The sequence below is a fragment of the Frieseomelitta varia genome, unplaced genomic scaffold (genome assembly GCF_011392965.1).
Source record: "Frieseomelitta varia isolate USP_RPSP 00005682 unplaced genomic scaffold, Fvar_1.2 scaffold_347, whole genome shotgun sequence".
Lineage (NCBI taxonomy): Eukaryota > Metazoa > Arthropoda > Insecta > Hymenoptera > Apidae > Frieseomelitta > Frieseomelitta varia.
In genome coordinates, this window is record NW_025110087.1 from 358258 (window position 1) to 369437 (window position 11180).

At 30.5% G+C, this 11180-nt stretch overlaps 3 protein-coding genes across 6 annotated transcripts; 2 read left to right on the forward strand and 1 right to left on the reverse strand.

Annotated features, from left to right (window-relative positions):
* Positions 1–832: 832 nt before the first annotated feature.
* Positions 833–5813, forward strand: LOC122530556 (eukaryotic initiation factor 4A-I). Of its 3 annotated transcripts, none has more exons than XR_006307037.1 (8): positions 833–992; positions 1967–2084; positions 2210–2357; positions 2431–2540; positions 2737–3012; positions 3132–3583; positions 3747–3953; positions 5105–5813. XR_006307037.1 is itself a non-coding variant. In XM_043657618.1 (7 exons), exons 1-7 carry the CDS (start codon positions 970–972, stop codon positions 3889–3891), a joined length of 1272 nt encoding a protein of 423 aa, XP_043513553.1. In that variant the 5' UTR covers positions 833–969; the 3' UTR covers positions 3892–4860. The 3 variants fall into 3 exon arrangements, 1 of the variants encoding a protein (XP_043513553.1); XR_006307036.1 differs by having other exon boundaries at positions 3747–3942; positions 5095–5813; XM_043657618.1 differs by lacking the exon at positions 5105–5813 and having other exon boundaries at positions 3747–4860.
* A 1292-nt stretch (positions 5814–7105) lies between these two features.
* Positions 7106–9386, forward strand: LOC122530557 (eukaryotic translation initiation factor 4E-binding protein 2). Of its 2 annotated transcripts, none has more exons than XM_043657620.1 (4): positions 7106–7315; positions 7551–7703; positions 8840–9029; positions 9112–9386. In XM_043657620.1, the coding sequence occupies exons 2-4, from the start codon at positions 7562–7564 to the stop codon at positions 9125–9127; spliced, it is 348 nt and encodes a 115-aa protein (XP_043513555.1). In that variant the 5' UTR covers positions 7106–7315; positions 7551–7561; the 3' UTR covers positions 9128–9386. The 2 variants fall into 2 exon arrangements, with proteins under 2 accessions (XP_043513555.1, XP_043513554.1); XM_043657619.1 differs by having other exon boundaries at positions 7111–7315; positions 8840–8995.
* Positions 9387–9791: 405 nt separating this feature from the next.
* LOC122530560 (stimulator of interferon genes protein) lies at positions 9792–11170 on the reverse strand. Its single transcript, XM_043657628.1, has one exon. It carries the CDS (start codon positions 10955–10957, stop codon positions 9917–9919), a length of 1041 nt encoding a protein of 346 aa, XP_043513563.1. The 5' UTR covers positions 10958–11170; the 3' UTR covers positions 9792–9916.
* Positions 11171–11180: the final 10 nt, after the last annotated feature.

Genomic DNA, 11180 nt, shown 5'->3' on the forward strand with positions numbered 1-11180 from the left:
TTAAGATAGATATGATCTTTGTATTATTAAATTTATTTTGTTAATTACTGTATTCAAAAGTATGTACTTTTATTAAAAAATTTCAACATTTTCATTGATCAATGTAGAAAATAAAATTTAATTTGTAGATGCATAATTTCATTAAAATACCTTAATAAATAATTAAAAAACTGTTTTCTATTTAATATATTTTTATATACGCATATATTGTTATAATTATCATTTTTTAATCATTATTAAATGTATTATAAAATTTGAATACATTTACTTGCTATTTTTATTATCAAAATTTACAATTATATTATATTATACACGTATCATTTTAATTATTTGAAATGGATAATAAACCATGGACAAAATCTATGTTTTGATTTAATTATATATTATCATTATAACTAAAATGACTAAAAGCATAAATAATATTATGTTATTTAATTCAATTATATACAATAATATAATTATTTATTCATCGTATTATACATTTCATACAATTTATGTTTTAACATAATAAGTACGTAATAAGTAACACATGCAATTACAAACAAATACTTGAAATAAAAATATACAAGTGTACAAGTATAGAATATTTATTGAAGAAAAAAAGAAAAATTAGAAATATGAAACTTAGAACAGCAATATATTCGTATTTGCCTCGCATGCCCCACTAAGGGATCGCGGAGGATTATGGGTAACTGACGTACTTCCCTTATGCGCAACAGACATCCGTAAAATCGCGTGGAATAACAGGAAAGAAATTGGATAAAAGCGTATATATCTGCCACCTTTGAAAATTAATATCTCGAAACGTTCGAACTGTTCCGGGTTAGATTCTCGCGGTTTGAATCGCGAGGAGGAGGGTTAATCAAAAATTTGAAGACCGCTTGCAGCGCCATTGTGCGGCACCCATAAGAATATTCCTTGTGACGCAGTAGGAACTCGTCCTTTCCGTCGATCTACGGTGAATGGAACATGTCGCATACGTCTGAGCGAAGGTAAGTTCGATTTTTTTCGCGTAAATTGATAAATATACATGCTACATTGCGTTTTACGAATTTATCGTGGACGTCGCGCCTCCGTAAATCCGGCGACGGCCGCGACCGAACATCGACACTTCACGATATAGTCTTAAAAAATAGTGCCGCAATCGGCGAATGCATGGAGACACGAGACTGACAACATGGCGTGCATTCGTTTTTGTCACATTGTTCGCGAAAATTATCGCCCAGTGTCTCTCGTTCGCCACCTCTCTCTGTTCTTATAACCTTTGTAATTGTTGTGTGATACGTAGTCGTGCGACGATCGTTTCGCGTGCAAACGGTAACTCTCAAGTTCCCGGAAAATATACTTGGTTGTTCCCAGTGTGTGCAAGTCTGCATGCTCTCACTGTGCTCTCATCGTGCAAACGCGTTTTACTTTGCGTTTGAAATTACGTAATAGAAAGAATGAATATTGCTCGGTAAGGCAATGATACAGATTGAACGACGTCGAACGGTGCCGCGCGATAATCATTCTCATTACATGTACGCTCAATGTAGTCGAGACACATCTTGCTACGGGCATGCTTTCGCGTGAGTCACTGTCAACGCATCTATCAAGTCATCGATGTCGTTCGCTTGATGACCTACCTTAAACACGCGTCTTTGTGCATTTACTTATTCGCGAAATTGAAACGTTTTTCCAACGAGGAGTTTCCGTATTTGATTAAGATAAAATGCCTTTCAAGCCGCGGGACTGAAAAAACTGTGACGTTTCACCACTTCAAGGTCGCTGAAATTCAATATTATTTGTACCTTTTATTATGTCGAAATGATTGTGTGATCGAATGAGGATCGAGCCGTTCGGAAGGATTTAAGTTAATTTTTGCTGCGGCAGAATTGGAAAATTGCAACAATCGTTTCACCGCTGCTGTAATGAAAGTTACAATTGAGTTACTTCAAAACTAACTTTCTTTGCAATTGTGTTTCAGAAACGATGATCAATGGGCAGGAGATTCCAAAAATGGTCCTAGTGAGAGTGATCAACAGACATACGATGGCCCTCCTGGCATGGAGCCTGATGGGATCATTGAATCTAACTGGGATGTTGTAAGTTCTAAAGTGTTCCAAATGAGAAATTAAATATTAGAGTTGAAATAGTTCAATATTCTTAAAAGGTGTGTTTTGCGATAATGACATTTGTTGTTGTACGTTCTTTGTTATTGGTAAACTAGGTCGTTGACAACTTTGATGAAATGAACCTGAAAGAAGAATTACTGCGTGGTATTTATGCTTATGGTTTTGAAAAACCATCTGCAATTCAACAGCGTGCCATTCTGCCATGTATAAGAGGACACGACGTAATTGCACAGGCACAATCAGGTATGAAAAATGAATATCTGCTTTGCCGTAAAAGCGACAGAATTTAGTTTCTAATTTCTCGAACGTTCAACAGGAACTGGCAAGACTGCTACATTTTCAATTTCTATTTTACAACAAATTGATACTAGTATCAAAGAATGCCAAGCTTTGATTCTAGCTCCAACAAGGGAACTTGCTCAACAAGTAAGTAATGAAATAATTATAAACAAAATTTCTGAAAACCTAGAAAGAATTAAAATTTGAAAATCAAAGTTCTGCTAATATTGTAGACCAGAATTATAGACAAGATTTATATTAACGATTGACAGTGTACAATGATCATAACATTTTTATCCTGTATTTGCCTAACTTAAAAAAAAAATTCTCTATTTTTCTTTAGATCCAAAAAGTTGTTATTGCTTTGGGAGATTTTATGCATGCAGAATGTCATGCATGCATTGGAGGTACCAATGTGCGCGAAGATATGCGAAAATTAGATCAAGGTGTTCACATAGTAGTTGGTACACCTGGTAGAGTATATGACATGATTAGTCGACGGGCATTACGAGCCAGTAGCATCAAACTGTTTGTGTTAGATGAAGCAGACGAAATGCTCTCTCGTGGTTTTAAGGATCAGATTCATGATGTATTTAAACTATTACCTCATGAAGTACAGGTACGTAGAAATTCTTCAATTATTAAGATATTTTCTTTTTTTTGTAAATTTTAGTTTAATTTCTAATATATTATTTTTATATAAAAATTCGACTAATGTAACAAATATTTATTTTTCAGGTTATATTATTGTCTGCAACCATGCCGACAGATGTATTGGATGTGTCTACATGTTTTATGCGAAATCCAATTCGCATCTTAGTTAAAAAGGAAGAACTTACACTAGAGGGTATTAAACAATTCTTCATCTACGTTGAACGTGAAGAATGGAAGTTTGAGACTCTTTGTGATTTATACGATACATTGAGTATCACTCAGGCAGTTATCTTCTGTAACACGCGGCGTAAAGTAGATTGGTTAACGGAGAGTATGCGTACCCGTGATTTCACAGTCTCTGCTATGCACGGAGACATGGAACAAAAGGAGCGAGATCTCATTATGAGGCAGTTCAGAACTGGTTCGTCTCGTGTCCTCATCACAACTGATCTTTTAGCACGTGGTATTGATGTCCAACAGGTGTCCCTTGTCATCAATTATGATTTACCTTCCAATCGTGAAAATTATATCCACAGGTAAATTACACGTATTCATGAATATTATATTGTATATCGTATCGTGTACATTTCTTAATGATTTGATTAGAAATTAACATTTAAATGTTTAAAGAAATTGACATTTAAATGTGCAACATAAAAACTAAAATTCAAATCGTCATGCATGAAAATTGTGTTACAGAATCGGTCGAGGTGGTCGTTTTGGCCGGAAGGGAGTGGCAATTAACTTGGTAACAGACGACGACAAACGGACCTTAAAAGATATTGAACAATTCTACAATACTAGTATTGAAGAAATGCCAATGAATGTCGCAGATTTGATTTAAATCTGACTATTGGCTATAATTCATTATAATTAAAAAAAAATAATAATAAAAGTAAGTGAAATACGGAGCTCTCAGCTGATCTCTCATGGTGTGTGAGTATATATAGAGTGAGTTGGTGAACTATAATCGCTTATGTAAACGCGATCTACTGAAATATTCCAAACGTTCTCGTCTCAATTTCATTTTATAACAGTAGATTACAGAAATAGTTATCCGTTACGCTAGACAAAAATTAGTACTACTATATTATAATTATTACAATTATCACTACGGATACTACTATATTGCTATTCCTACCACTATTGCTCTATTAACTATTATTACTGGTATATACTCTTGCGCTATTCTCTTCTCTTGTTCAATATTTATTACTACTATTTTTCCCCGCTACTATTCTCCTATTCTCTACTGTATTAATATATACTCCTATTATTATCACTAAATATCTCGGGATTGCTGCAGTTTTTATTACGAATTAGTAGTGTTCGCATCGATAAAAACACAACCATTGCGATTCTACTATTGTGAGACGGAAAAAGAGAGAAACGAAATTAGGAAGTGAGACAATTCAGTGAACTTCGGTTGTTCTTTTACCTTTCTGCTGTTCCAAGTCACAGGGATAATCTCATTTACGTAAAAATGCACCTACAATCATCTTGTTCAACTTATCCAAATTCTGTTATGAGTTTCAAATCTTTTATCTTGAATCATTTTATTTCGTCTTCTTTTTTATATACTTCCAATTGGATGATTCACTCCATGTTCTGTAGTCCCTCGTCGACACTTTTACCACCGCGGTTACAACGTGTTTGTCTAGGCAGAGGTTTAGTAGGGTATTGGAAAGGGTACTTTAATCACAAGCGTTGTCGAAGGAGATGTACATTCGGACCTTAGATGATACGAATTTTTTGTATGTCCCAAATCCTAAGTACATACCTTCATTAAGAAATAAAGTGTTTGACCTTTTAATTGTGGTTTTTGTTATTGCATTCACTGTTATGCTCGAATACTTTAAAAAAATAACTCAAATTTCATTTTATAATGAAAAATCCAAATGAAAGATAATTTTAAAAAAAAAAAGAAAGAAAAGCAAACCGTATATAAAGTTATGATAAATCTCATCACCAGATCATATCGAGAACAAGTTTACAAAATTGTACGTATTGTCGGAAAAGTTCTCACAGTTTTTATTTGTATTTGCAGGCAATTTTGAGCGGTCCAGAAATGAGGGAGATATTTTTGGAAATAAAGACCAAATTTCGTGATTCAATATAGAAGTTTTGTAAATCGATTACCTCTCTAATTTCCTGCCCTTTGCAGGTTATTGAACAACATAATATAAATGTCGAATTATTATTTATACATATACGTTTGCATTATTTATTTTTAATGATTATAGAAGCCAGATTTTTACACTGATCATTTTATATCTTGTCAATAAAAAAGCATATGAAAATACTTTCCATTCATTAGTTGTGTACTTGTGTGCTTTGTTGGGAATAAAATTTTAATGTTTCGTACATTGTGAGAACTTTTATATATACATATATACATATATATATATATTTCCGTGAAAGAAAATGTGTTCTGAATAAATGTCCGATTATTCAAGCACAGTCTCATTTTGTAACATTGGTAATAGTTTTCGAAAGTTGGAGTAATTTCATGCAATTTTCCATTTCAACATTTAATTAGAACAATTAAAAATTTTTTCTTCCTGCGTGTACACAATTAGAAACTGCTCCGAATTTCCGAAAACTGTTCATTATTAAATTTTGTAAATATTACAAATAACTTTTTTCGAATGATGGACTATTGTGAGTTTTACTTGTATTATACAAAAAGCAATATGGTTGAATTGGACTTTTAAAATCAACATAATAAATGTGGATGTCGTTCACATACAACTTGTCGCATCACTATTTTCACTTGTCTACATTTATTTTAAAAGTTGTTTGCTTTACGATAAGCGAATAATTGAAACACATTAAGGTCATAGTGAAGGTTCACGACGATCATAAGTCCTCGATGTACTATATAATAGATCGGGTAATCTAGGAATCATAAAGTCCACCTTCATTTCAACATAATTATTTACTTTCTTAACTCTGCTTAATCAAACGATATATAACACTATGTAACAACAAATAATTGATACGACTGTATTGTATTGGTACAAGATAATTAAAATGATTGAAGCCTGAAATATATTGAAATACGAGCCCGTTGCTTCAGTAAATTCAATATTAGGAATTTGCTTTTAAATATTAATAAATAACCGACTGAATGTTTACCATTATTTACTGTATGATTTTATAAATTATTGAAATTTCTCACATGTCCCTACGACGTGTATTTTTCAAAAAAAAAGTTCCTCCATTGATCGTATACGATTGTTTAAAAAAAGAGAAGAGTTGATTATGAATTTTCATTTTACTCTTCAATGAATCGAATTTATGATACATCTATTATTTGCAGAAGAAAGTCGAAAATCAAAAAGTACGAGTAATAAATTCTAATTTTTTTCCCGCCAATTAGAAAACGTGAATTAAAAATTTTTCAATTCAAAATGACTCGTAAGTACGTGTATCATAAACTTTGTTTATTGATAACAAACATCAGACGTATAACATACTTTTGAGATTAATGAGATTTATGCATTAGCCACTGAGTAATGTTTAAAAAGCATATCAAGACGATTATTAAAGAATTTATTAAAGATTATTTAATAATATTTTCATTCATTTAAACGAATGACTTTTATTCATTCAATTTTCACTTTAATTATAATAATATCTTTTCTTTCCCAAAAAATATGAAAGAGCATTGAGTAATAAGTTATTTAAATTTTTGCAACTTGTTTTCAGCAACATTAATATCGTATCAATTTTCGATTGACTATGATATACAAATATCACAGTCAATGGAAACTTACTAAATACATTAGTACTGATAAAAACTCCAATTAGCAATTAAATAGTTGTACATACGTGAACGTATATTCAGAAATAAATGTAATTACTATAAATATATGCTACAAAATCCCGAAGTAATCGTGCATTAACAGAATTTTGAACTTCAATTCATTTAATACAAGCTCCATGTGAAAATTAGCGATTGTAATTGTAACGCAATGTTACAACATTTGAATACATAATGCATCTATGTAATTACCGTACTTGAATTTAGTACAGTGATAACACGATAGTTCGCGCCAATGATTGGTAACGCTTTGGGTAGTATTTCTGTAGTATCTTAGAAGTGGGGAGGACTTGTGAACTTATATAAAACAATTACTTATCGCATAGTGAACTTTGTGAATTGTGTTCGTTCGCGAGTCAATCTTCTAGGTTACACGTATGTTATACATTGTTTATTAATCGAGACTATTGCAGCTGTGCAGCATCCCCAACTGGCTGAAATAGTGAGCATAAAATTCATGTAAAATTTCGACGAGGACCAGTTTTTTTTTTCTTTTCAATAATCCTATTTATAGTTAAGTTTGCAAATCGAACATAACGAAACTCCGTCGTTTTTTGTAAATTACGCAGTAGCACGATAGTAGTAGCAGATGGTTCTTACATGACTCTCTGTATGTTTACATTTTACCTGGAGTATAATACGTGTTGAAACAAGAAAATTTTTTTCTATTCCCAAAGAAACTGAAAGCATGTCTGCATCACCAATTGCAAGGCAAACAACTCAAAGCCAAAATATACCTTCGAAACGAGTTGTTATTAACGATCCCAGTCAATTGCCTATTGATTATTCATCCACCCCTGGTGGAACGCTTTTTTCAACTACGCCCGGAGGTTAGTATTTTTTTTTCTTCCAAGTTATTGTTTCATTGTACTTATGTCCGTGTTGCAATTGAGCAACAATTTATCGTATCGTTACGAATACTTTGATACTTTTAATTTTATGACATTGTAAAATTTAAGATGGCGAAAATTTTTCATAAATAAAAAAAAAAGTTGTTTTCCTCTATAAGATGAGAATATTTTTGAAATACATGTTACCGAGGTCGACAACTTTTGTTTGAAATAAAAATGCAGAATAACAAGATTGAGATAATACATTGTTAAATAAAGAAAGTGTCGCATAAAGATGGATCATTGAATCCTGAAAAGATCTTTTAAAAGATTAAGTTAATAAAAGAGTCTCGGTGATTTTGATTAAATACAACCATTGTAAACGATGAACATTTTTTTGAGTGTCGATTGTTATTGATGGCAGCAATATTTTTTTACTAGTGGCAAGTAATTTGTTTGGTTACTTTTAATTATTATCAATTTTTAATAGTATCAATTGATAATTAACGTCTATATATATAGTGTTCAATTGCAAAATTGATTAAACACTGAACCGATGATCGACAATAATAAGAAAAGAAATTGTTTGTCATCATTTTAATATTACTAGTAACCAAAAGAATTTTTCTGTGGTTATTAGTAAACATAATCACTTAAATCAAAATACTAATTCTTTATTAGACATCGTTAATAAATATAATCCTTAATGTAAATTTTTTTCTAGTAATCATTGATTCGCCGATCAACAGGGAATTACAACATATTTTCTAGTAACACATTTTACATAAAGTTATGTGTAAAGTTATAATATATACATATCGATACACGTATATAATTTTATTAAATGTTAAATTACGTAAACTTTATAATCATTCTATTAGTTGTCATTTTTGTAAAATACCTTGTAAGTAGTTTGTACTCATTTATTGTATTAATTATGTATCATTATGCTTTAGTAACATTTTAGGGTTTTATTTTTAAGAGGTTGGTAGATTCTATTTTAATTCAATACATATTTCTTTGCAATTAAATTTCACTTCCTGCTGTTAATTAAATTTGATCGTGATAAACTAAATATGAAGAAAATCTTTAAAAGGTTCTTTATCAGTAGAATTAAAAAATCTTTTTTTTCTTAGGTACACGTATCGTGTATGAGCGTGATTTCTTGATGAACTTACGAAATTCTCCAATATCGCAAACACCGCCGCGAAATATGCCATCCATACCAGGAGAATTATTAAAAAATACACTGCAAAATTTTTCAACATCAGCGAAGAATCAAATTAATAAAGGTTGCTTTTGTTCAGTTATTGATCTACGTGAAATGTATTTAATCGCATATTTAATTTTATTACTTTATTAGATTAATCCAACGCGTATGATGATATTTTTGTTTAATATGTTGTAGATACTCCGGTAATTGAAGAATCTGCAGAACAATTTGAAATGGATATGTAAGAAATTGTGATTGCAATATACATTTACAATATATTCATGTTGTGCCAGCCATTGTAATGAATATTAACAATATATCATTTTTGTATAAGTATGTACCATCAGGGGCCTTATAAACGTAATAAGTGTTTACATAACATTCAGCAATATTCAGTGTAATTGATATAGCTGTATTGATTCATTGCATTATCATCTTGTACGATTAATAAAGGTAAGAAAAAATTTAAATCAACATATTTACACTATTGAACATATTACTTTATAATATTTGTACAATGAATAAATGATATTTTGATAATAAATTTTGACAGTTTTGTTATTCATAAATCACAGTGATAAGATTAGGGAAGTGTATCAATTTGTAGGGATCTCTTTATTTTATATAAACTAAGTAATTGGTTTTTCTTTTAGTACTAAAATAAATGAAAATAAACGAAAAATTTTCAGTCTTCAATAATTATTTTATTAAAAAAAAATAAAGTACAAGATACATTTATACATTTATTCTTTAATTTTTACTTTACTTAACCTTTAAAAAACTAATATTTTTTTATAAAATTAGTATTTTTTTTAAATTTATTATATTATAATACATATTGTATAAGAATCCCAAAAAGGAGTTTATAAATAGATTTATAAAATTTTAATATAGCAATGAAATCTCAATAATGAAAAAGATTTTTTATATTTGTCAAAATTTATGCAACATTTGTACAACTATCATACTTGTGTCAAATTAATATTTCTATAACTTAATATTAATTGTTATTGAAGTTTTCTGAATTCATATTCTGAATTTGGGACAATCTACTTAAGATAACTTTTGCCACATTAACTTTGGTTCCATTATTATCATCATAATAAATTAATTCGCATAAATCTGCACATTCTGTGTCATTACTTATCAATTCCTTCAATTTTTCATAAAATTTCAATACTATTTCTTTGCCATATTTTTTATAAACATCTGTTTCATTGTGGGCATGTTTCTGAACTTCGTGAAAAGTTAACAGAGGTGTTGCTCCTTCGACCACTACGTACAAAGGAGTGGTCTTCAATTTTTGACCATTCGGATAAATTTTATACACGGTATTATGATACATTCTTCTTTTAATACCTGCTCGATTGCGTTCTTCTTCTTCTAAATTCATTGCACCTTCCATCCACTGATACGAAGCTTCTTTCAGATCTGGTGGAATGTACGATGATGAGGGAATCAAAACAAATAATTTGTGAACACTTATTTTTATATTATGATTGTCCTCAATATTTTCTAACTTTTCAACAAGTCCTTTGTTCAGAGAGCCTGTTGAAGGAAGTATTATCCTTAAATATCCATAATAATAACTGTAGGCCATAGCAGATCCATAGTCTAAACCTTGCATTGAATTAATATTCAAGGTGTTTTTGTGTCTTATTTCATCCAAGTGCGCAACATTTGACAATACGTATGAAATTATCACGCACAGGGTACACAAGATTACATTGAATCTTTGTAGGCAGATATAACTATACTGATATTTATATATAGTCATTAGGATAAAGATTATTAAAACAATGTTATAAATTAATGTGTTCGCATCAAATTTCATGTTGCTGTTCTTCATGATTGCGTTATTGAAACTCAGAATGTATTGAATTGAGCCAGTTATAATCTCGAAAATTACTAAATAAAACAGTGTGATAAAAACATAATTTAGCAGAATGGGTATGTCCTCTTTTATTATTTCGAAGTACATACCCACCGCGATACACAAAACAATGCAGCTGATTAGAAATAATTTTATAATTTCTTCCATATTAGAATTCTTGACACTTCGATATTAGAATTCTTGACATTTCGTAACTTCTCAATACAAAGTACGTAATACTTGTACTAACTCGTGAAAGTTCATTTTATCTGCTGCAACAAAAAAAAAGGAGAGAGCAGAAAATTTGAAAATTTCTCATCTCGCGAAATGAACGAACTTGTAAAATATCGCGTATGAACACTGTATCAAACGTAACAGTGGTGGAAAAAAG

Coding starts and splice junctions, on each gene's coding strand:
- LOC122530556 (XM_043657618.1), top strand. CDS start 970: ATGTCGCATACGTCTGAGCGAAG. Junction 993..1,966: donor TCGCATACGTCTGAGCGAAG/GTAAGTTCGATT, acceptor ATTGTGTTTCAG/AAACGATGATCAATGGGCAG. Junction 3,584..3,746: donor CGTGAAAATTATATCCACAG/GTAAATTACACG, acceptor ATTGTGTTACAG/AATCGGTCGAGGTGGTCGTT.
- LOC122530557 (XM_043657620.1), top strand. CDS start 7,562: ATGTCTGCATCACCAATTGCAAGGCAAACAACTCAAAGCCAAAATATA. Junction 7,704..8,839: donor TTTTTCAACTACGCCCGGAG/GTTAGTATTTTT, acceptor TTTTTTTCTTAG/GTACACGTATCGTGTATGAG.
- LOC122530560 (XM_043657628.1), bottom strand. CDS start 10,957: ATGGAAGAAATTATAAAATTATTTCTAATCAGCTGCATTGTTTTGTGT.